The 21,983-nt window shown below is 42.2% G+C and overlaps 1 protein-coding gene across 2 annotated transcripts in view; it reads right to left on the bottom strand.

Moving 5' to 3' along the window:
* The window catches only part of nedd9 (neural precursor cell expressed, developmentally down-regulated 9), a 38,375-nt gene extending 17,090 nt beyond the window's left edge, over positions 1 to 21,285 (bottom strand). The window contains exons 1-2 of one of the 2 annotated variants that reach the window (XR_008648895.1): positions 21,112 to 21,266; positions 1,182 to 1,580 (exon numbers count right to left, since the gene is read on the bottom strand). Coding sequence is in view for 1 of the 2 variants with exons in the window: in XM_033975267.2 (XP_033831158.1) it covers positions 1,182 to 1,580; positions 21,112 to 21,123 (411 nt within the window). In the remaining variant the exon portion in view is untranslated. Of the gene's footprint in view, positions 1 to 1,181; positions 1,581 to 21,111 lie in introns of both variants that reach the window. The other variant, XM_033975267.2, reaches the window with a different exon arrangement.
* Between the last annotated feature and the right edge of the window lie 698 nt (positions 21,286 to 21,983).

Genomic DNA, 21,983 nt, shown 5'->3' with positions numbered 1-21,983 from the left:
GAGAAGAGCAAATACAGATGTCGTCTTTGGCAAAGGAACTGACAAATTATACACAGACCTAAACCAGGACTAAACCAGGACTAAACCAGGACTAAACCAGGACAAGGACAGGACTAGAACAGGACTAGAACAGGACTAGAACAGGACTAGAACAGGACTAAACCAGGACAAGAACAGGACTAAACCAGGACTAAACCGGGACAAAACCAAGATGAGACCAGAAATAAACCAGAAATAAACCAGGGCTGAACCAGGACTACATCCAGGTCTAACCCAGTCCTGGACTACAATCAGGACTACGCATGACCAAAACAAGGACTAAACCAGGTCTATACCAGGTCTATACCAGGACTAAACCAGACCAAAACCAGGTCTAAACCAGGATTAAACCAGGTCTAAACCACGTCTAAACCAGGACTAAACCAGAATTAAACCAGGACTAAGCAAGGTCTAAACTAGGACTAAACCAGACCAAAACCAGGACTAAACCAGGACTAAACCAGGACGACACCAGAACTAAACCAGGTCTAAAGCAGGACTAAACCAGGACTAAAGAAGGACTAAACCAGGACTAAGAAATGTCTAAACTAGGACTAAACCAGACCAAAACTAAACCAGGCCTAAACCAGGACTAAACCAGGTCTAAAGCAGGACTAAAGAAGACCAAAACCAGGATTAAACCAGGACTAAACCAGGACTAAACCAGGACTAAACCAGGACTACAACCCAGGTCTAAACCAGGACCAGAGCAGACCAAAACCAGACCTAAACCACACTGAAACCTGGACTAGACTAGGACTACACCAGGATCTTGGCCAGGATTTGGACCAGGACCAAATCAGGACTAAACCAGGATTAGGATCAGCTGCAGACTCTGGCAAAGATGTGTTCCTTTGTGTGAGCTCTTCCTCTGTTCAACAGTGGAAAGAATCCTGTGTGTAATGTAAATGTATGCAGTATAAAGTCCATGGCTGAAAAAATACTCCAGTACAAGTACAAGTACAATCCCTCCATCTGTATTAAACATCAATGGCCTATAGATTGTGATGTAATCTCAAACCAAGGTCCTGAGTTGAGCAGAACAGGCATGTAACTCTGCTCCGTTTACTTCATCTCTAAGAGGCAACTGCTGCTGTGATTTTGGGCTTTACAAAAATAAATTGAATTGAACTGAAACCTACCTTGTTGGGTGTGTTGTCCACAGACAGTGCACTCCGGGGGGGCACCTGGTACACACTCTGCTGGGGGCTCTGTAAGGGGGCCTGGTACAATGCTGTAGCCCCACTCCCCTGCACCTGAGCCTGGGTGTGAGAGGAAGGAGATGGCCCCCCTGTGGAGCTCTGGACCAGGGAGGATTGTGAAGAGGACTGAAGGGGGGATGGAGCCTCGAACATGGGTCCAATCAGCAGCTTCAGCCTGTTACCCGGTGCAATTCCCTGGCGCCCGTGCAGAGAGCAGAGCCACCAACCCTCCAGGCCTCCAGTGTTCTGCTCAATAACCGTCAGAATGTCGCCCTTTCTGAATGCCAGCTCTTCGGGCGACTCGGGCACATTGTCGTACAGCGCCTTTGCCATCAAGTTCTGTAACGACAAACAAAAATATGGTGAGATCATGGTTAAAAGATCTGAACAGAACAGACTGAAGAACTGGGTGGATTTAAGTCCCAGTTTTGATGTGGTCTATGAGTAAAGGTGAAAGCTCCCTAAACCAGAACAAGAATCAGACACAACCAAATACATTCTATACATTTATGATAAACTTTGTGTAGTAAACCTGCTATTGTGTTGACTCCAGCCCCCTCTCTCCCATCTCTGTCCACATGTCCCTCCCAGTGATCCGAAATGTTCCAAAACAATCCCAGAGCTTCTGTAGTCTCCCAAGCGCCAGAGAGGGGTGAGCCATAACGGACCCTCCAATTACCCCTATAGGAAACCCTCCAAAGTCATTAAAAATACTACTTTGCACTAATCACCATTAAGTGCAACAATATGCTTCCTCCATTTGAACCAGGAAAGAGTTCAGAGAAAATTAAGATGCTCCCAGAACAACACACAAACACACTGAAACACAGACCGTACTGTTGTCATAGACGCGATACTGATCCCAATAACACAGTGATAATAAAAACACTCTTTCTTTAGACAGCAGAATGTGATTTTCCACATTAAATGGTAATACTTTCTTTGATGTGTCCTTATATCTGTGTAATCCCTCAGTGTCCAGTAGGTTCATAGTGGTCCATGGGTGTATACTAGTCTATGTGTCTTATACTTGTGAAAGATACAGCTCAACATCATTCTAAAGATATTCAGGAAAGGTTCATTTCTGTAAGTGGGACTTTTTTAGTGCTGAGAACAATGAGGACCAGGTTTCGATACTATTTTTAGTATTGATTAGTGTCTTATTTCTGATACTTTTGATAACCTTGGTGCTGCCAGGACAGAACACTGAAACACTCTGACATAAATAGCTATAGCAGACTCCTGAGGGTATGTTTCACAGTGTGCATGGCAGACATCTTGTTGCTGTAAGACGTTATTAAAGAAATAAGAGAGTACTTAGGGAATTACTTGTGGAGTGTTTGAATGGGAGCGGAGCAGGTCTGGACAGCGAAGCAGGTCTGGACAGGTTCAGAGGTCATATAAGACTATTTCACAACAGCAGCTTTGGCTGAAACATAATCACTTACAGTACTATGTAACTTTTCTGTCCATCTCCATAGAGATGCTGTTGTTTTGCCTGAGGCGTTCCACAGCACATATCAATTTTTGCAATTATTGAGTTACTTGTGTTTTTGTTCTTGAATCTCTTACTGTGAGTATGCCGATTTCTCCACAGATCTGATGTTGTCCTTTTTCTCATTGGCTCTGTCATGTTCTCATCGGCTCAGTTGTGTTCTCTGTTGTGTTCTGTCATGTTCTCTGTTGTGTTTTTTATTGGTTCTCTTGTTTTCATTGGCTCTGTTGTGTTCTCATCCACTCTGTCGTGTTCTCTATTGTGTTCATTGTCGTGTTCTCATAGGCTCAGTTAAGTTCTCTGTTGCGTTCTCGTTGCCTCTATTGTGTTCTCTGTTGTGTTCTCATTGGCACTTCCTGTTTGAATGCACTTATTCCCTAACGTGAGCTTGAGAACACACTTCTCCAACACTTCATGAAGAAAACCCAACTATACATACCTCTCCTTTGAAAGCCTCGCACTCTCCATTACGTGCCCCAATTGGAAAAACCAAAAAGCTGTTATATTTATAATAATTTATCGACCTCCTGGTCCATATGCTGACTTCCTGACAGAGTTTTCTGATTTCATTTCAAGTTTAGTCTTGAATTGGGAAAGGATTGTTATAGTTGGAGATTTCAACATACATGTTGATAATGGCAGTGATTACCTCAGTAATGCTTTTGGCGCGCTCCTGGATGGGATCGGTTTCACCCAGAGTGTGAATAAGCCAACTCACTGTCACAATCACACTCTAGATCTCGTTCTAACCTATGGTATTGAGATTAATGATCTAATTGTCTTTCCTCAAAACCCTATACTCTCTGACCATTTCTTAATTACCTTTGAATTTATACTAAAAGACTATCCAGCCCCGCAAAAAAAATAAAATAAATTGGTTACAAAGTTTAAAGAAATTATTGAGCCATTACTAAAAGATATGTCCTGTGACAATGAGAATAATTTTAATCCAATTGTCACTGACAACAATGCTCACCTTAAAATCTGCTCTCGATGTTGTAGCTCTGCTAAAACAGAAAAGCATTAAACCAAGCCCTCCGGCTCCATGGTACACGTTACAGCTCAGGACACTCAAACAACATGTAAGACGCTCAGAGAAGCTTTGGCGCCGCTCGCGCTCTGAGCAGCCTCTGAAGGCATGGAAGCTCTGCCTGCTCACTTATAAGGCCGCTCTGCGGAAAGCCCGAACCAGATACTATTCAAATCTAATAGAAGTAAACAAAAATAACCCCAGATTTCTGTTCAACACTGTAGTCAGGCTGACAAACTCCCACACTGCTAATGAGTCTTTTATCCCCTCAAACATTAGTTGTGATGACTTTCTTCAATTCTTCGATTACAAAATTACAACCATTAGAGACAAAATCAACAAAGCTACTCCTAAAATCAGCTCTGAGCAAATCCAGTCTGTAATACCAATATCCCACATGGATCCTCTAATAATATTAGATAAATTTACTCCTGTTGATGAGGTGGAGATTACAGGTAAAAAACCTGGGAGTCCTATTTGATTAAAATCTCTCATTCACAGCCCATATAAACCTAGCTTCTAAAACAGCATACTTTCACCTGCGAAATATAACTAAAATTAGACATTTTTTACCTAAAAACGATGCTGAAAAACTCATCCATGCATTTGTTACTTCCAGACTTGATTACTGTAATTCTCTGCTCGCCGCCTGCCCCAAAAGTACTATAAGGAGCCTCCAGTTGGTCCAAAATGCAGCAGCCAGAGTCTTAACAGGAACTAAAAGAAGAGACCACATCAGTCCTGTACTAAAATATCTGCACTGGCTTCCTGTCGAGCTTAGAATCAAATTCAAAGTCCTCCTCCTGACATACAAAGCCCTTAACGGTATGGCCCCATCCTATCTGCAAGATGCTATTGTCCCGTACCAGCCAAACAGAGCACTCCGCTCTCAGAATGCAGGACTATTAGTGGTTCCTAGAGTGTCCAAAAGTACAGTGGGAGGGAGAGCATTCAGTTACCAAGCTCCTGTGCTATGGAATCAACTCCCTGCTGATGTTAAACAGGCCCCCACAGTCTCTGTATTTAAGACCAGGCTTAAAACCTTCCTCTTCAGTATAGCTTATGACCAGGTTACTTAGTTTAATGTCACTCTGAACTAACTATGATCAGATTGGCTGGGAGTGACATTAAAACCCGGGATAAGATAGGCTGCAGTAGGAGATAACTAGCTGGGGGAAGTATGGCAACCTGAGCACTATCCTCTGCTTCCTCCTATTTTCTCATCAGCAATGCTATTCACATGTTGTCCCCTGTCCCACTCCCCCTGTGGAGTGTAACTCTTTCAGATGCCCCGATGACAGCTGGACCCTCTCCTCCTCCCCGCCTGGCCCTCCTCTACCCGCCTACCTCTCCTCCTCGCCTGGCTCTCATCCTCCTCGCCCGGCTCTCCTTCTCCTCGCCTGGTCTTCCTCCTCCTCGCCTGGCCCTCCTCCACCCCCCTCCCTCCTCCTCGCCTGGCCGATTTTTCTTGTTTTGTCTGATTTTTCCTGTTGTTTGATTTTCCTGTTTGTTTTTGTGTGTAGGCAGCACGGTGGCTGAGTGGCATCACTCATGTCTCACAGCAAGAGGGTTTGGTTCGATCCCCGGGTCGCCCAGGCCTTTCTGTGGAGTTTTGCATGTTTCTTCCCGTGTCTGGATGGGTTTCCTCCGGGTACTCCAGTTTCCCCCATCAACCAAAACATGAACGCCCTTCGAGACAACCGTTGTTGTGATTTTGGGCATTACAAAAATAAAATGAATTGAATTGAAAATGAATGTGAGTCTGGCCCTGAGTTCAGATGGTCCTGACTGACAGGTGGATTACCCAATCAGAGACACACATGGTCTGTCTGTAGCAAAACAAATATGGTTGCTCACAAGGAGAAAAGAAAGAACAAATATCACAGGACTGAGAAATGTGGAGGATTTCTAGAGAATCAAAGAGAAGCACAACCTCTGTTCATCTGAGGAGAGAAATGTAACTTTATTTGTAAATGATGTGTGACCAATGAGCTCCTTCCGTTCACATGAGTCACTGGATAAAGCAATCCGATTGAAAGATCATGTTTGGTTCTGGCTTGAGATGCGACAGATAGAGTGGGGACCAGACTGATATTGCTCTGTATAAAAAAATACACAGAAAGCAGTGTGGACTTACCAAGACCACATTTTGTCAGGCAGAGAATCTGACTTAAAATACTAAATGTTTCTCTAGAAGCTGTGAAGGTAGACTACACAAGCTTAAATACAAATGAATATCTCTTCCATCTTTACCAGTGTCTGAGCTAAAGCTGCGTCATGTGTTTACACAGCTCTGGTCCCAGACGCTGACAGAGCTGAAGAAGACAAGAGAACAACCGTTCTGGAGACCGTGCTAGCTACAGAACCAGCGCATAATGGAGACTGTGTTAGCTGTGTGTGGAGTCTGCATGTTCTCCCTATGTCTGTGTGGAGTTCTCCCTGTGTATGTGTGGAGTGGAGTTTGCATGTTCTCCGTGTGGGTCCTCCAGATCAGAATCCTTCAAATAGGGAGATGTCGCCATCTACTATGACAGGTTTATCCAATGACAAAAAAAAACAACACCCAAAATATGTTAAATATGTTTAAATGTTGAGTGATGTCTGCATCCAATAAAGTGTCTGTGAACCAGGATGTGTGCTATTAGCATACTACTAGTTGTTACTTCTTCTTTGACAGCAAACCTCTGAAACATCTGATAGTATTTATAAACTCATCATGATGAATAATTAGGATGCTCTGAATGCATAAGGTAAGTGAGGAGTAACTCTGGACCACTGCAAACTGTTTAAAATTAAGTAGTTCTATTTTTTTATGTTTTCAAAACAGTAAACCACAGGCTTCAAATGGGATTTAAACTAACGTCATATTATTTTCTCTGCCAAAGGAGCCCAATCTCCCATCGCTATGACAACGGCACATAAACAAAACTAAACCCACTTATGTTTTTGATTAAAGTGTTCTATTTTTACCGGACGCTGCAGAGCTCAGGCCCTTTACATATTTGTGGTTTCAACACTTAATGTTCTTCTTAGAGACTCGCCTGTTTCACACATCATTCACTGATTCACTTCTGCTTCCGTTTACAGTCAAGCTACACCCCACCTACGATCCTACAGTCCAGCTACAGTCCAGCTACATTCCACCTACAGTCCAGCTGCTTTCCAGCTACAGCCCAGCTACAGTCCAAGTACAGCCCACCTACGGCCCATCTACAGTCTAGCTACAGGCAAGGCAAGTTTATTTATACAGCACAATTCATAAACAAAGTATTTCAAAGTACTTTAGAGAATAAGAATTAAATCATTAAGACATTAAATCACAATTTAACAAATCAAAACATAAATAATCATCATAAAATGAACATTAAAAGATAAGAGTATAGTCTTTTGAGCCTGGATTTAAATATTGTCAAAGTAGAGGCCTGTCTCACATCTTCAGGAAGACTGTTCCAGGTTTTAGCTGCATAAAACTGAAACGCTGATTTCCCATGTTTAGTCCTGACTCTGGGCACCAACAGGAGGCCGGGACTAAACCAGATCTAAACCAGGATTAAACCCAAACAATATCAGGAATAAACAAGGACTAAACCAGGTTAGTCCTGGTTTAGGACTAACCTGGACTACACTAGGACTAAACTAGGACTAAACTAAGACTAAACCAGGACTTCAGCAGAACTACAGCAGTACTACCACAGGACTACAGCAGGAGGCCAGTCCCTGAAGTCCTTAGAGTGTAAGATGGTTCATGTGGCTCTAACATGTCAGAGATGTACTTTGGTGCTGGTCCATGGAGAGACTTGTTCACAAGCAGAGCTGCTTTAAAGTCTATTCTCTGAGCCACAGGAGCCAGAGCAGAGACCTGAGCACAGGACGCATGTGCTCGTACTTCCTGGTTCTAGTTAGGACGCGAGCAGCAGCGTTCTGGATGTACTGCAGCTGTGTTAAGGCTCATTTGGAGAGGCCAGTGAGCAGGATGTTACAGTAGTCTAACCTACTGGAGACAAATGCATGGATAAGTCTCTCCAAGTCTGGTTTTGACAGTAAACCTTTAGTTTTTTCAGTGTATTTTAGATCGTAAAAAGCTGCAGATGTTATTGATTTGATGTGATTGTTAAAGTTAAATTCTGAGTCCATTGTTTCTAGCCTGATTTGAAGGTTTTAGAGAGAGAGAGACTGGAGGTGACTGTTGACACTTTCTCTGTTTCAGTGGGCCAAAAACTATGACTTCAGTCTAGTCTGAGTTTAGCTGGAGAAAGTTATTTTGCATCCTCACACTGATCTGGTGGATGCAGTGGCAAAGTCAGTCCACTGGTCCAAATTCACTTGTTCCCAGTGAGACATAAATCGGAGTGTGATCTGCATGGTTGTGCATTATTGCTGCGTATTAACTCGCCTATCGCCAGCATGTAGAGACTGAACAACAGGGGTCCCAGGATTGACCCCTGGGGCATCCCACAGGTCAGCAACATTTTAAGTGAGACACATTTTCTCATTTCAACAAAGTACTCCCTATCTTCTAGATAGGACTTGAACAAAACATGTCTAACCTAGAGTCGGACCTGTTCCTCACATCTCTGCAGTAAACATCTGTCCTCCATCTAATCTTCCAAACATGACCACACTTCGACCGAATGCAAGAACTCATCTTATAAACTCATCATGCATTCAGAGCATCCTCATTATTCACCATAAGGTAAGAGAGGAGTAACTGTGGAACAACCTGTTTATGGTAAAAATAAGGTACAGACTTTAAATGCTTCTATCTCCATGAAAACAAGCAGGTCAGATCTGTGGAAAGTTCAGTCTGTTTTACAATAATCATTTTAGTATTCATTAACAGTATTGATTGATAAGAGAAAGAGATACAAGTTTAAAGCATATCCATGGAAACAAGCTGATGGTGGATTCTTCACCAGAAAAGTTGCATAGTGTACCTTTAAATCTTTGGCTTTTTGGCTGAAGGTGTAAAAGAATCCAAAGATACTGAGCCAAAGAAGGATCCAAAAGTCCATTCTGTGTACACACTTAAAGTACTTTGATGTGCACACAGTACGCTGTGTAAAAGTACTTTTATGTACACATAACATTTTCGTTTTAAAACGTGAAAAACAGAACTACAGTGGTCCCTTGCTATATTGCGGTTCCCTTTTCGCGGATGTTTTTTAAGTGTAGTTTTGTTTTTACAGTGTATGAACGTGCATTGTGTTCTGCCTCCTGATTGGCTAAGGGACGTGCCGTGTGTCCTGTACAGTACAGAATGTGTTCAGCCAAATTTACATAAATGTTCGATGTTAGCAGTGCAACTATGAAACACTGGGGTGTCAAGAACGCATTGGAAGTCTCTAGTTCAGGGGTCGGGAACCTATGGCTCGTGAGCCAGACATGGCTCTTTTGATGACTGCATCTGGCTCTCAGGTAAATCTTAGCTGACATTTGTTAACACAATAAGTAATGAATAAATTATACATAAATACAGAAGTAATCAAATCAAGTAATTCTCAAAAATAAACAATACTATGGTAAGAAAACCATTTGGCTCCATCTTTTTGCGCTGCCTCAACTGACACGTTCTCACAGCGTTTTCCCTCGTGTGTGTAATCGCTCTTAAAGTGACGGTAACATATTTACGTAAAACTTCAATAATGACAATCCTAAGATATTTTCCAAAATCAACATTAATGCAATAAAACGTGTGAAGAAAAGTGTAGCTTATACATATAAATCAAATATTAACATAAAACATAATTTATTAACATTAAAATATTAACACTCTGAATTTGCATGCATTACCAAACATAAACCAAAACTTGGCTCCCACCGATGTTATTAAAAAAATATTAACAATACATTCAGAGACTTCTTATACTCTAAAATTGTTGGTCTTGTTTAAAAATTCACACATTTAGTTGTATTCAGAGTTAAAAAATATTGTATGGCTCTAACGGAAATACATTTTAAAATATGTGACTTTTTTGGCTCTCTCGGTTAAAAAGGTTCCCGACCCCTGCTCTAGTTAGACACCTTTTCATTTGAGGGCAGATGCCTCCGATCTGATCGGCTCTGTGGAGGCGTGTCTGTATCTAGCTGGGACTAGCCTTCATGTTAGCCTTTATGCTAGCCGGTGCACCGTCATAATTAAGTTGCCGCTAGTTTGTGGCTGATGTCTTTCTACTCGTTCCGGACAATGATGTTGCTTTGTCACTGGAGGGTAATCCCTGATTGGTTGACGATGTGCGTCAAACGCCAAAAAGTTCAGCTTCAGGCCTGGTTCAGGCCTGAACCAGGCCTGCTTCAGTCCAGGTTGAGTCTAAGTTGAGTCCTGGTCCAGCCCTTGCCCAGTCCAGGTCCAGTCCCGCTTTAGTCCCGCTTTAATCCTAGTCCAGTACCTCTTTACTCCAGGTTTACTCCAGGTTTAGTTCCGGTTTAGTCCAGGTTTATTAGCCATCATGGCATTACTGTTCAAACAGAGAAAAACAGATTGTTTCTAAAATGATCTCACGCAGGTGACGTGCCACCTCCAGAAAGTTACACAGTGTTGTTTTAATACCATAATGAACCAGAGCCTCCTGCCCACACATTATTCATCCACATATCCACACCCCTGATATTTAATTTATGGAAAACTCCACAGAATTTTCCACCTTTTCCGAATCACCGGAGTGTTGGAGCGTCGTTCCCATTGGAGTGGCTCGGAGCAGAGGCAGACTAAGCTTCCGTCCTGGTTTCTGTTAAAAATAGAACATAATTATAGTAACGACTCTAACGAGGCTGATGGCTTCGACCAGCTCTCCCTGTACTGCCGCTGCTGGGTCAGAGCCAGGCCAAACAAATGGGCCGTGTGGAGAGCAGCAAGGCACCATGGGAAACGTGGTCCAGCTCCCAGCACTGGCTAATTCTACCCTGAGGTGGTTTGGGCTAAAGGCTGGCTCTGTGATTATGGCTTTTAGTGGGAACGGGCAAACTCCACTTTACCAAAACTATACAACAGGATTTAAACATTTTGCTTCAGTTTGAGTTTTATTTTAAGGAAACGTTTAACAGTGAAAATTCTCCCATTGGATCAAACAACAGAAGTCAAAATAAGCCATGGCTCCAGCTGAACGTCCTCATGACCACTGAGAAATGTTCAAAACGGCGCTGTACCTGATTTTTACTGTTTTAAAAACGTTAAAAACAGAACAAGTTAATTTTAAACTTTGGTCCACAGTTACTCCTCTCTTACCATATACATTCAGAACATCCTAATTATTCACCAGGATGAGTATATAAGCACTTTTCACATCTCTAGAGTGAAGTTTTGTCATCATGGTAATGTTAACAACAGTTAGCATGCTAACGTGCACGTCCTGATTATTCTCAGACAATAACACTATTATCCTGATTATTCTCAGACAATTTGATGCAGACAGTGCACGGCGGAGTTGATGTCTGTGCTGAAGCAACACATTTAAAAACACAACGGAAACATGACCTTAAAACATGACCTTGAATAATAATACGAACAAACTAAATAAACAAACATTTTTCAGTCCATTTCACAAAAATGAAGTCTTCTTTAGTTTAAACAGACCCCGGATGATCTCACCATTACAAACAACAGGCTCTTGACTTGATTCAAATTGGATTAGCATTAGCGTTAACAATAGCAATCACAGAAAGGCATGTTGAGAGATGGATTGTGACTATGCTTTCTGTGCCAGGCTCTCTAACTGCAGGAGGAAGGGCATCTGACAGAAAATACACAGCTTAATTCAACAACATTCACTGTTACTTTTAAACTTCTGTTTAAAAAGGTCAAAAGGAGGCCTCACTGTTGAGTCAGGGTCTGGGTCAGTTCAGGTTCAGTCCTGGTTCAGTTCTGTTCCTGGTTATTTTTTTATACTTATTTCTTTACTACATAATTCCTTATATCACACTTTATATATTTGAGGTGATGTCTTCTGAAATCCAAATGCAAAACCAAAGCGTCAAACAGGAGCGAAGCCACGAAGGTCCCTTCCCGCCCGCACTGCTGGTTTAGTGAGGGCGGGTGCTTAGCAAACCTGTCAAACAAACCTGTTGCTAATGCTAGCAGGAGTGACCTCCGGGAAAGAAGGCACCAGATTTGTCTGTTATTAATGTTCATAACTTTATATACAGACACAAAAGTGGAATAAAGACACCACGATCATGTAGGCCCCTTTAATGTTAATACGAAAATTTTAAGACCAAAATGACGAGTTTGATAGCAGCTGTTACATAGAACGGGGCTGCAGTTTTTTAACTGCAACCAGAACTCAAAGGAACCAGCTGCGCCCATGGTCACTTCCAGTTTGGAACGCAGTGGCTAGTGCGTTAGCTCTGTCCATTCACATATACAGTGGCTTGGTACATATGAAAATTTGCTTGTAGCAAATATGGTTTGTGGAAGATATTTATTGTGTAATGTCCCTGTCGAACAAACAAACAAACAAATACAAGTACGATTACATTGCTTCGTGTGTGTTTATTATCTCGCCATTTTGCCCCGCACCCTGCTGAAGATGAGCTGAGCGCAGACAGAAGTAGGGCTGGTTTATTTGGTGAAGAGGAGCCAGGGCTTCTGAGAAATACCAAGACTTCCTCTTGACTAAAAACAACAGATGGATGTTAGCTCAACAGACGGATGCTAACTCAACGGATGGATGCTAACTCAACGGACGGATGCTAACTCAACGGACGGATGCTAACTCAAAAGACGGATGCTAGCTCAACAAACTAAACAGAGGTGAAAGAGTAACAGCAAAAATCTGTTTTTAAATGTTCTAAGGTACCAAAAGATGCAATTATTTACATCGCTTGCTGTGTGTCAGATGCCTTCCCTGTGTGCCAGATGCCCTCCCTGCGTGGTTTAGACCTCTACAAACATGTTCTGAAATTCTCGGGATTCGTTTAGCAGCTCAGATTTCAGTCTCATCTCAAAATGTTGGCTCTAGAATTATACATTACAACATCTAAAAAAGAACCAATTATTCTCATGAGGTTGTGGGTTAGACTCCTGATCTGAGTGGAGTTTGCATGTTCTCCCTGTGTGACTGTGGCAGAGTGGTTATCTTGTATCCTCCCTCTCACCAGGAGGTTGTGGGTTACTCCTGATCTCCCATAACCTAAAGCTACATTTCTTGGTAGGACATAGTTTGAGTGACAGTTTAAACGCGCTCCTCCTTTCATAGGAGCCTGATCTGATCTGACGTCTTGTTCTGCAGTTTTGTTTTTCAAAGCCTGAAGCGCTTCCTGTCGTGAACGCGACCAGCCACAGACGTGTTCACACAGAGACAATGTGGAAAAACATCACTCACACTTTGCTCCTTATTGATTTATAAGAATTTTTTACTAAAGTTTTTCTTTTCAAAAACAAAAATAAAAACTTTTCTGTTGATCTCATGAATCTGAACACGACAAAATAGACCATTTCAGTTTAGTTCACACACACATCAAAACATCGACTAAACTTGGACTAAACCAGGACTAAAGAAGGACCAGTGTGAACCCACTGTTCTTGTTCAGTGCAGGATTCATAGTAGATAATACTGTTTTGGCTGTATTCCCTGGGTTAGACTGAACACAACCTGAACACAGCCTGAACATGGCCTCAATATGGGCTGAACACCGGGCTGAACACCGAGATGACCACACCAGGATGACCACACCAGGATGACCACACCAGGATGACCACACCAGGATGAACACCGGGATGAACACCGGGCTGAAGCTAGAGGATCTTCATCAGAATCTTTCACAAATGAGCAGTTTTATCTGGTACTTCTGAGGCAGTTCTGAACATGACTGAGTCGTGTGGGCGTTGCTGCAAAATTACATTCTGTAGAGTTACACAAGTAGAAGTATAAATAAAGTGACAAAAATATTTCTTTATTTTTATCAAATTCTAGTTTAAGGTCAAGCTGAATCTGAAATATCAGTCCTATTAATGGATTAAAATGCTTTATAATCAGATGCAGACAGTACATAGGGGCCTTATTTTGACTTGAAGAGCTGCATACAGTAAATCTGTACTGGGCCAGACACATTTGGCTTAGACATATGAGAAAATCAGGTAGAGTGCCTTTAATGAGACTTTAATGTGGTCTAGACTTTTCCATTTTAGGTCCATCTTTAATTCTCTCGACAGCGAGTGATGCAGAAAAGAGGGAGCCATTGTCTGTGTGAATGGTCATGTATCTTAACAAAATATGACAAATATTTTGTTTTGAGGGACAACATTTTCAACAAAAGTCTAGGCAGCATTTGGGATGGTGCATTTTTTGGCAGAGACAAGCGTCGGTGGATTAAAATTCAATGTTGTTGCCAAAATATGGTACATGTGTGTGCTATGCTAACCCCCCAAGCTAATCCTCTCCTAGCGGCATTAGCCAAACAGCAGAATATGTCCCTGTATCTCCGCTAGCCCATTCAAAAGGCTTTACATACAAAAACGCTAAATGAGATGGAAATTCTGTGAAACGCCCGATCAATTTCACGCTTAAACAAAATGAACAGAGGCGGCCATCTTTGTACCCCCAAAAACACAAGGAGCTTTAGGATGAAAGGCTTATATTTTATTTATCAACAGAAAACGCTTTGATGAAGATTTATTAGTATTAATTGGAGGTAATTAAGATGGCTGCTCGTTATGTCAATTTATTCAAAGTGTTGTAGAGAAGAGAAAGAAACAAGATCGTCGTTTTGGACTTTAAATTAAATGATGAGGCTACGATACACGATTAGCATTAGCAATAAATGCACAATTTTAACATTAGAGAAATATAGAGACGTATCAATGAATATAACTTGTGTATTTGTATATGTATATGTATTTAGAAAAAGAGAATGCAATTTGATGGAGTCCAGTTAAAGACATTTTGTACAACTCACTTTTTAAAATAATTTGCTTGTTTTAAAACCTCAACCAACCAGTCACAATATAACATTTATTAGAATGCGCGTTTGTGATTTTTTCTGTTTTGCAAAATGTCAAAAACAAAACTAGTTCATTTTAAACAGTTAATCCTCACTTACCTTATGCATTCAGAGCATCTTAATTACTCACGATGAGAGCCACAACTCTCAAAGATCACAGTTTTGCCATCATAACAATGCTAACAACAACCATGGACTGTATATATAAATGGACATAGCTAACCTGCTAGCTCCCGTGTTCCAAATAGGAAGTGATCATGGGCGCACTTCTGGCTCCATCGACTCTGGCTCCAATTCACTTTACATTGAAAAACTGTGGCCCCTCTCTGTGTAACTGCTGCTGTCAGACTCGTCATTTTGGTCTTAAAATGTTGGTATTAACCCGCTTTACATGATCCTGGGGTTTTTATTTCACTATTGTGTCTCTAAATCGAGATATGAACATTAATAACCGGTGCCTTCTTTAACCAAGGTCGCTCCCGCTAGCGTTAGCAACAGGTTTGAACAATTACCTTCAACAGCCTCACACCGGATTGGCTCTTTGGTTGCTATGATACTCGTGGTCTGAATTCCAAATATGAACTGGGCTCCAGTTCATATTATGAACCGGCCCTATACCTGCTAGCCTCGGTGACCTGATGAGATTTGAGTGGAGCCGAACGCTGTGGGTGACATCACACTCAGTTTGTTCACTACTTTATACAGGCTATGTGTATGCGCATGCACAGACATACACACAGACACACACAAACGCACACACACAAACACATACACACAAACACACATAGATGTTAATACACACCCCTGAACAAACAGATCCTTTGAAAATGTGACAGGATCAAGAGGAGACGCCAAAGACGAATGTAATGTTTGGACTTCATTGGTACAAGCACCAAAAGGCCCTTTAATACTGTATCTGTGTGGAGTTTGCGTGTTCTCCCTGTGTCTGTGTGGAGTTTGCATGTTCTCCCTGTGTCTGTCCCCCAAATACAAATGATTTGTATATGAGGGAGAGGGGACATTCCACCTGTGGCTCTGGATCAGAATAAATCAGGCTGAGAGACTTTAAATCAGTCGAGTTGTGCTTGTGTGTCTATAGTTCTCATCTGACACCCGTGGATCATTATGTTATAATTTGCACATTTGAAATCACAATATTCATTTAAAACGACTTCATAAAAGAAACAAGTACGCTGACTTTCACGTTAGAAAACTGCGGTGCCCAATGGGAGCTGACGTCGCTGTAAACGTCATCACAAAAAAGCTCTGACCGCGCACTATATGGATAACTGCACATCACACTAGCGATCAACCCAATTTTTTCCCGTTGTACCAAAAGGAGTACGTGATGCTGCCGAATCCTACGAGTATCACCGATTAAGAAAGCAAAACTGGAGAGGGAAGTGTGTACATCACTGTGGGTGTGTACCAGTGGAGGTGAAAACGGAGGTCGATCGACAAAATGACGTCTTGAAAATAAGAGATTAAAGATTACTCAAACATGAATCACTCCAAATACAACTTCAGAGGCTCAATGAGAAGAAACGACTGGAACATGGTTAAAGCTCTGAACAGTTTGGTCAGGAGCTGGTTTAAATGTGGTGCAGTTAAGATGTGTTCTGAAGTCAGTCATCTCCTGAGCGCTTGGCTGGAATGTGGGCTCCCCTCCCCCTCTTCTCTCTCCTTCCATTCTTCCTTTCTCTCCTCCTCTCCCCTGAACTTTTCTCTCTCTTCTTCACTTTCCCCTATTCCCTCCCCCTCTCCTGTCATCTCTTCTTCCACTCATCTCCCCCTTTATCTCTACCAACTCCTCTCCCCTCCGCCTTTCCTACCTCTTCTCTCTCCTTCCTCTCTCTCCTCTTCTCCTTCATCACTCTATGTCCCCCTCCACCTCTCTCCCCGCCTCGCCACCTCTCTCTCGCTCTCCCCCTCCTCCTCCTCCTCCTCTTCTCCTCCATGTTTACAGACACAGACAGAATCACTCTCTCCTCCTCTACTGCTCCTCTTCCTTTCCTCCTCCTCTCCTCATCCATGTTTATAGACGCAGACGCAGACAGAACCACCAACAGTGCTTTGGAGATTTTTTGTTCTTCAATTCATTTTTTATAATCTATTTTGTGTTTTGAACAGATCTGGAAATGACGGCCCAGCATCATTTCAAAGTTTTGAGAAAATGGGGAATTCACAAGTTGCAACTAAAATTATCTACTGATCAGCAAATGAGGGCATCTGGTCTAAAATAACTGGCTATTGCCAACAAAATGGATGGATTTTCTTTACTGAAAGAGCCCATGTTACTCTCTGTTCTAAAGTAGTTTCCTCATCACAAACGGACCCGTTTCATTCACACATGTTGAACACACAAACCCTGCATATTTAGTTCTTCTCTCAAACTGAAAACACCTTGTGATGTCATGTGATAATACAGGAAGTGCTCCACTGTGTTTTTAAACTCCATACACCTTCACTAGAATCATTTGGATCACTTCAGAATACGCAACGCTTCTGAATCCGTCGAGTTTCACTGATCAAGAAAATTAAACAGGAGAAACAGCTCCAACGTGATAAGGACAAAAGCTCTGACTAGTACAGTTTACACAAAAGATCTGACTCAAGATCATCTCTGTTGCTGTTTACCTGCTGTATCTCACTTCCTTAAGAGCTTGAGCTGCATTGCTGTAGAACTATGACTCTGTTCTTGTAACTTCAGCTCATCTCTTTTTAAACACAGAAGTTTAGGTGTTATGTTTCACACCTCTGTCACACTCCCTCCTTTTTCTCTTACTCACCCACTTCTCTTTCACGCTCTCTCTCCTCCCTATGCCCCCCCTTCTCTTTCTCCTCTCTCTGTCTTATCGCTTTCTCTCTCTTCTGTATTTTCTAAGCATCTCTTCTTCTTCTTAGTAGTTTTTTCACAGTAGGGTTAGGTTCAGTCCTGGCTTAGTTCTGTCTTAGTTCTGGCTTAGTTCTGGCTTAGTCCTGGCTTAGTCCTGGCTTAGTCCTGGCTTAGTCCTGGCTTAGTCCTGGCTTAGTCCTGGCTTAGTCCTGGCTTAGTCCTGGCTTAGTCCTGGCTTAGTCCTGGCTTAGTCCTGGCTTAGTCCTGGCTTAGTCCTGGCTTAGTCCTGGCTTAGTCCTGGCTTAGTCCTGGCTTAGTCCTGGCTTAGTCCTGGCTTAGTCCTGGCTTAGTCCTAGTTTAGTCCTGGCTTAGTCCTGGCTTAGTCCTGGCTTAGTCCTGGCTTAGTCCTGGCTTAGTCCTGGCTTAGTCCTGGCTTAGTCCTGGCTTAGTCCTGGCTTAGTCCTGGCTTAGTCCTGGCTTAGTCCTGGCTTAGTCCTGGCTTAGTCCTGGCTTAGTCCTGGCTTAGTCCTGGCTTAGTCCTGGCTTAGTCCTGGCTTAGTCCTAGTTTAGTCCTGGCTTAGTCCTGGCTTAGTCCTGGCTTAGTCCTGGCTTAGTCCTGGCTTAGTCCTGGCTTAGTCCTGGCTTAGTCCTGGTTTAGTCCTGGCTTAGTCCTGGCTTAGTCCTGGCTTAGTCCTGGCTTAGTCCTGGAATGCAGTACACACAGTACCCACAACACCCAGTGTACACACACAGGTCCATAGTTCATCATAGTACTCGCCCTGCAGCCTGGCTCTGGTCCAGCTCCAGCAGAGGAAGGAACACCTCTCAACTGTAACACACCCACGGCCTCTCGACCCTGGGACACAAATGGCCTCTGCCCCTCCACTGGAGCCATACATCAAACAATGAAAGGGCAGAAATGCTACCTTTGGTAGTAGTAGTGGTAGTAGTGATAGACAGCAGTACTTCGATTTTATTTATCTGGGTAAACATGTAAACTCCACATCCTCAGGCCATTATTATTATAACCTTGTTGCGATGACAGTGCTAACCACAAATATATATATTCATATGTTCCACAAGGCAAACCTCCATAGATCATGTGACCCGTTACCTTCTCTGTATAATCTCTCTTAGATGTGACTGTGCTGTCCATAATGCTGCTGATAACAACATTACACCAGTGCACTATGGGCTGGTTTTGTCTGGAGCTTTGGTTCTGTTTTTCTTATTTTGGTTCAGTTTTGGTCCAGTTCTGCCGTGGTCTGGTTTTAGTCCTGTCTTATTCCACTTTGATCCCCTTCAGGTTCGTCCTGTTTTTGCCCATTTTTGGTCCAGTTCTAGTACTGTTATCGTTAATGTTTGGTCTTATTTTTTTCCTGCTTTAATCCAGCTTTAGTCCAGTTTCGGGTTCTGGTTGGATCTCGCCGTGCGTCAGTGGCCGCTCTGACTAACAGTCCCTGTTGTGCTAAACTAGCGTAGCATCAGATTTCACTCTTGTTTTTAGCCTGATGAATTGTTTAGCTCTGTTTTAAGTGTTACTATCCCTGTGTTCTGCTAATGTGTCTGGGGACTGATATTTGAGAGCCCACGTTTAGCCACAGGTGACATCTGGGTGACATCCAGGTAATAGGAGCCAATCCCCCTGTAGTTTAGATCTGTACAAACTGTTCTGAAATGTGGTTCTTTGTCAGTTCAGATTTCAGTCTTTTTGTCAGTTCTTTAAGTTTAAAATGCAAACTTGTATTTTATTTTATTTTTTATTTTTTTTTTGCTGAAATTTCTAATGAGAAAATCTGAATTTATGACAAAATAAAACAAAATATAATAGTTATTTTTCTCCAAAACTCAAACCTGTAACCAGCCAACTCATTCATTACTACACAGGCTAAGAGGAAGTGTTTTGCCCAATGACACAATGGCAGTCTGCAATACCAGTAACAGACATCAACCCAACAATCTGGAGTTGGCATGTAAACAGCAGCGTTGGTTGGCTTTTGTTTGTAAAAGAAGCTAACAGTAAACAGTAGTTTGTATTGAGTAAGTGCTAAAGCTAGCCCACGTTTACTGGAGTAACTTTGGTTTAAGTCATTGTAAAGTGAGCAAATGATACAAGAGGAGTGTTTCAGGAAGGGCATCTGATGTAAACTATATGTAATCCACTTAAGGAGGAAGGACACCTGGCTGTATTACAGACATCATTCAGAACTAAAATGAGAAAATAAGACTTTTGCAAATACGACAGATTCATTTCTGGACTACCCAGGCTCACTGCAGAGTGTCGCTGTGAATGAGGCTTGAACCTCATGACAAATAATTGAACCCGATTGGTCGAAGCATCGCAACAGCAGAATAAGCCAGAAACTCACATTCTTTTAAATCCAGTTGAGAAAAAAATATTTTTCCCTCCACAAAAGGACAAATGTCTTCTCCACAAAGTTCTTCTGCTAAACCATTCATATTGATGCTAAAACAGGCTGAAGTTCATATGTCGGCATTGCCGTGTTTGTTTTGGTTTGTCTGGGCACCTTGCCTTTGGCTCCGCCCCAAAACTTAATGCAACTCTGTGATTGGCCTGCTCGCTGAATCTTACAGCAGAGTCTCAAGATGGATTCTCAAATATCAGAGGAACCATTTACTGTACAGGTTATTTCTAAAATCCAAAAAGATAATTATAAAACACATTTAGATGTGGCTCTGGCAACAAAGAAATAATCCAGGACTAAACCTGGACTGAACCAAACACTATACAGAACATACTGCTGGAACATACTGAGGAAATATTTTTCTTCATGAGGCAAATCTGATAAAACAAATTCATTTCCTGTTTTCAATGGTTTATTTCCATCACTCTTAAGAATAGACTTTACATGCATAGTCTTTAAATAATAAAAATGATTTAAATGAGCTAATGTTATAAAGCTCATGAATAAAATATACAATAGGTAAAACTTATATTAGAATGTGGAAAAAACACATCATTTATTTACTAACAATATTCTGTATGAAAAAAACCATACATAATGCTGTTTTATGTTTTATTTTTGTTATTATTATTTTTTGTTTATCGTATTATATTTTTATTATATTAGTGTTAAACCTACATTCTCTCCATGTGTAGTGAACTCCTGTGTCTGATGCTCAAACTCAAAAACACAATCATTTGACCTTAGTCTCAACCCTCAGCTCAGCACAGGCGCGCGCACGGCCGGGGGGGTCCGCTACTATCGCCCCAGTTCAGCATGCGCGCCCCTGGTTACGTCAGAAACATCTTATTATAGCGATAAATGGACGCAATAAAATGAGATTAGGTTTGTCTACGTGCAAAAATAGAAGCCACATACACGCAGAGGAGTTTTGCATTAAACTACAGAGAACGATCCACCCGCTGTAGTTTTGTACAGTAGTAAACATGTACAATCGTAAAGGTTATTTTTGCACAAAGCCGCACGACAACAGCGAGTAACAACAAGTGGTCAAAAAATAGCGGAAAACGAGAGGAAACATATTCTGGGTTACCACATCTACCCGGAATAGAAACTATGAGCCACGGTTCAACTTGGAGTCAACTTACTTTGTATTTCATGGCGTGGATCCTCGTTTGTGCCGTGTCCAAGCGTGAATAAAGTGTTAAAATCCGCTTTAGGGGTGAAAAAAGTTACGTGGTGTTCCTTTATCCAGCCATTAGACACGGGTAAAGTCGCACGGGTCCGGTGTGAACAGAAGAGATCCGGAGAGTGGCACTCGGCTGCCCGCTACGACGCACACCGCTATACGATTTACATAACTCTGCGCCGATTGGCTGAAGCGAATCCAAGCCCCGCCCACAGCCCTCAGTCACCCGGGGGTGCTCTGCGGGGTGACGTCATGCTCAGCGCTGACAACAAAAGAGGAAACAGGAGCGCGAGGGGGAAAGAGGGGAGGGAAAGAGAGAAGGAGAGAAAGAAAGAGAGGAGAGAAAGAGTGGAGAGAAGGAGAAAAAGAAAGAGAGGACAGAGAGAGAAGGAGAGAAAGAGAGGAGAGAAAGAGAGGAGAGAAAGAGAAGGAGAGAAAGAGAGGAGAGAAAGAGGGGAGAGAAAGAGAGGAGAGAAAGAGAGGAAAGAAAGAGAGGAGAGAAAGAGAAGAGAAAGAAAGAGAGGAGAGACAGAGAGAAGGGGAGAAAGAGAGGAGAGAAAGAGAAGAGAAAGAGAGGCGAGAAAGAGAAGAGAAAGAGAGGAGAGAAAGAGAGAAGGAGATAAAGAGAGGAGAGAAAGAGAGAAGGAGAGAAGAGAGGGAAAGAAAGAGAGGAGAGGAGACAAAGAGAGAAGGAAAGAGAGAAGGATGAGATAAAGAGAGAATGAAAGAAAGAGAGGAGTGAAAGAGAAGGAGAGAAAGACTTTGACTTTTAACAACACATTTATTATGTGTCACTTGTCAGTTATAAGAAATGTGCAACGCCAACACAAT

Source organism: Periophthalmus magnuspinnatus, chromosome 11 (genome assembly GCF_009829125.3).
Source record: "Periophthalmus magnuspinnatus isolate fPerMag1 chromosome 11, fPerMag1.2.pri, whole genome shotgun sequence".
In the NCBI taxonomy this organism is placed as follows: Eukaryota; Metazoa; Chordata; class Actinopteri; order Gobiiformes; family Gobiidae; genus Periophthalmus; species Periophthalmus magnuspinnatus.
Note: the sequence above shows the minus strand (reverse complement) of the source record. Positions and strands in the feature narration are given on the sequence as shown.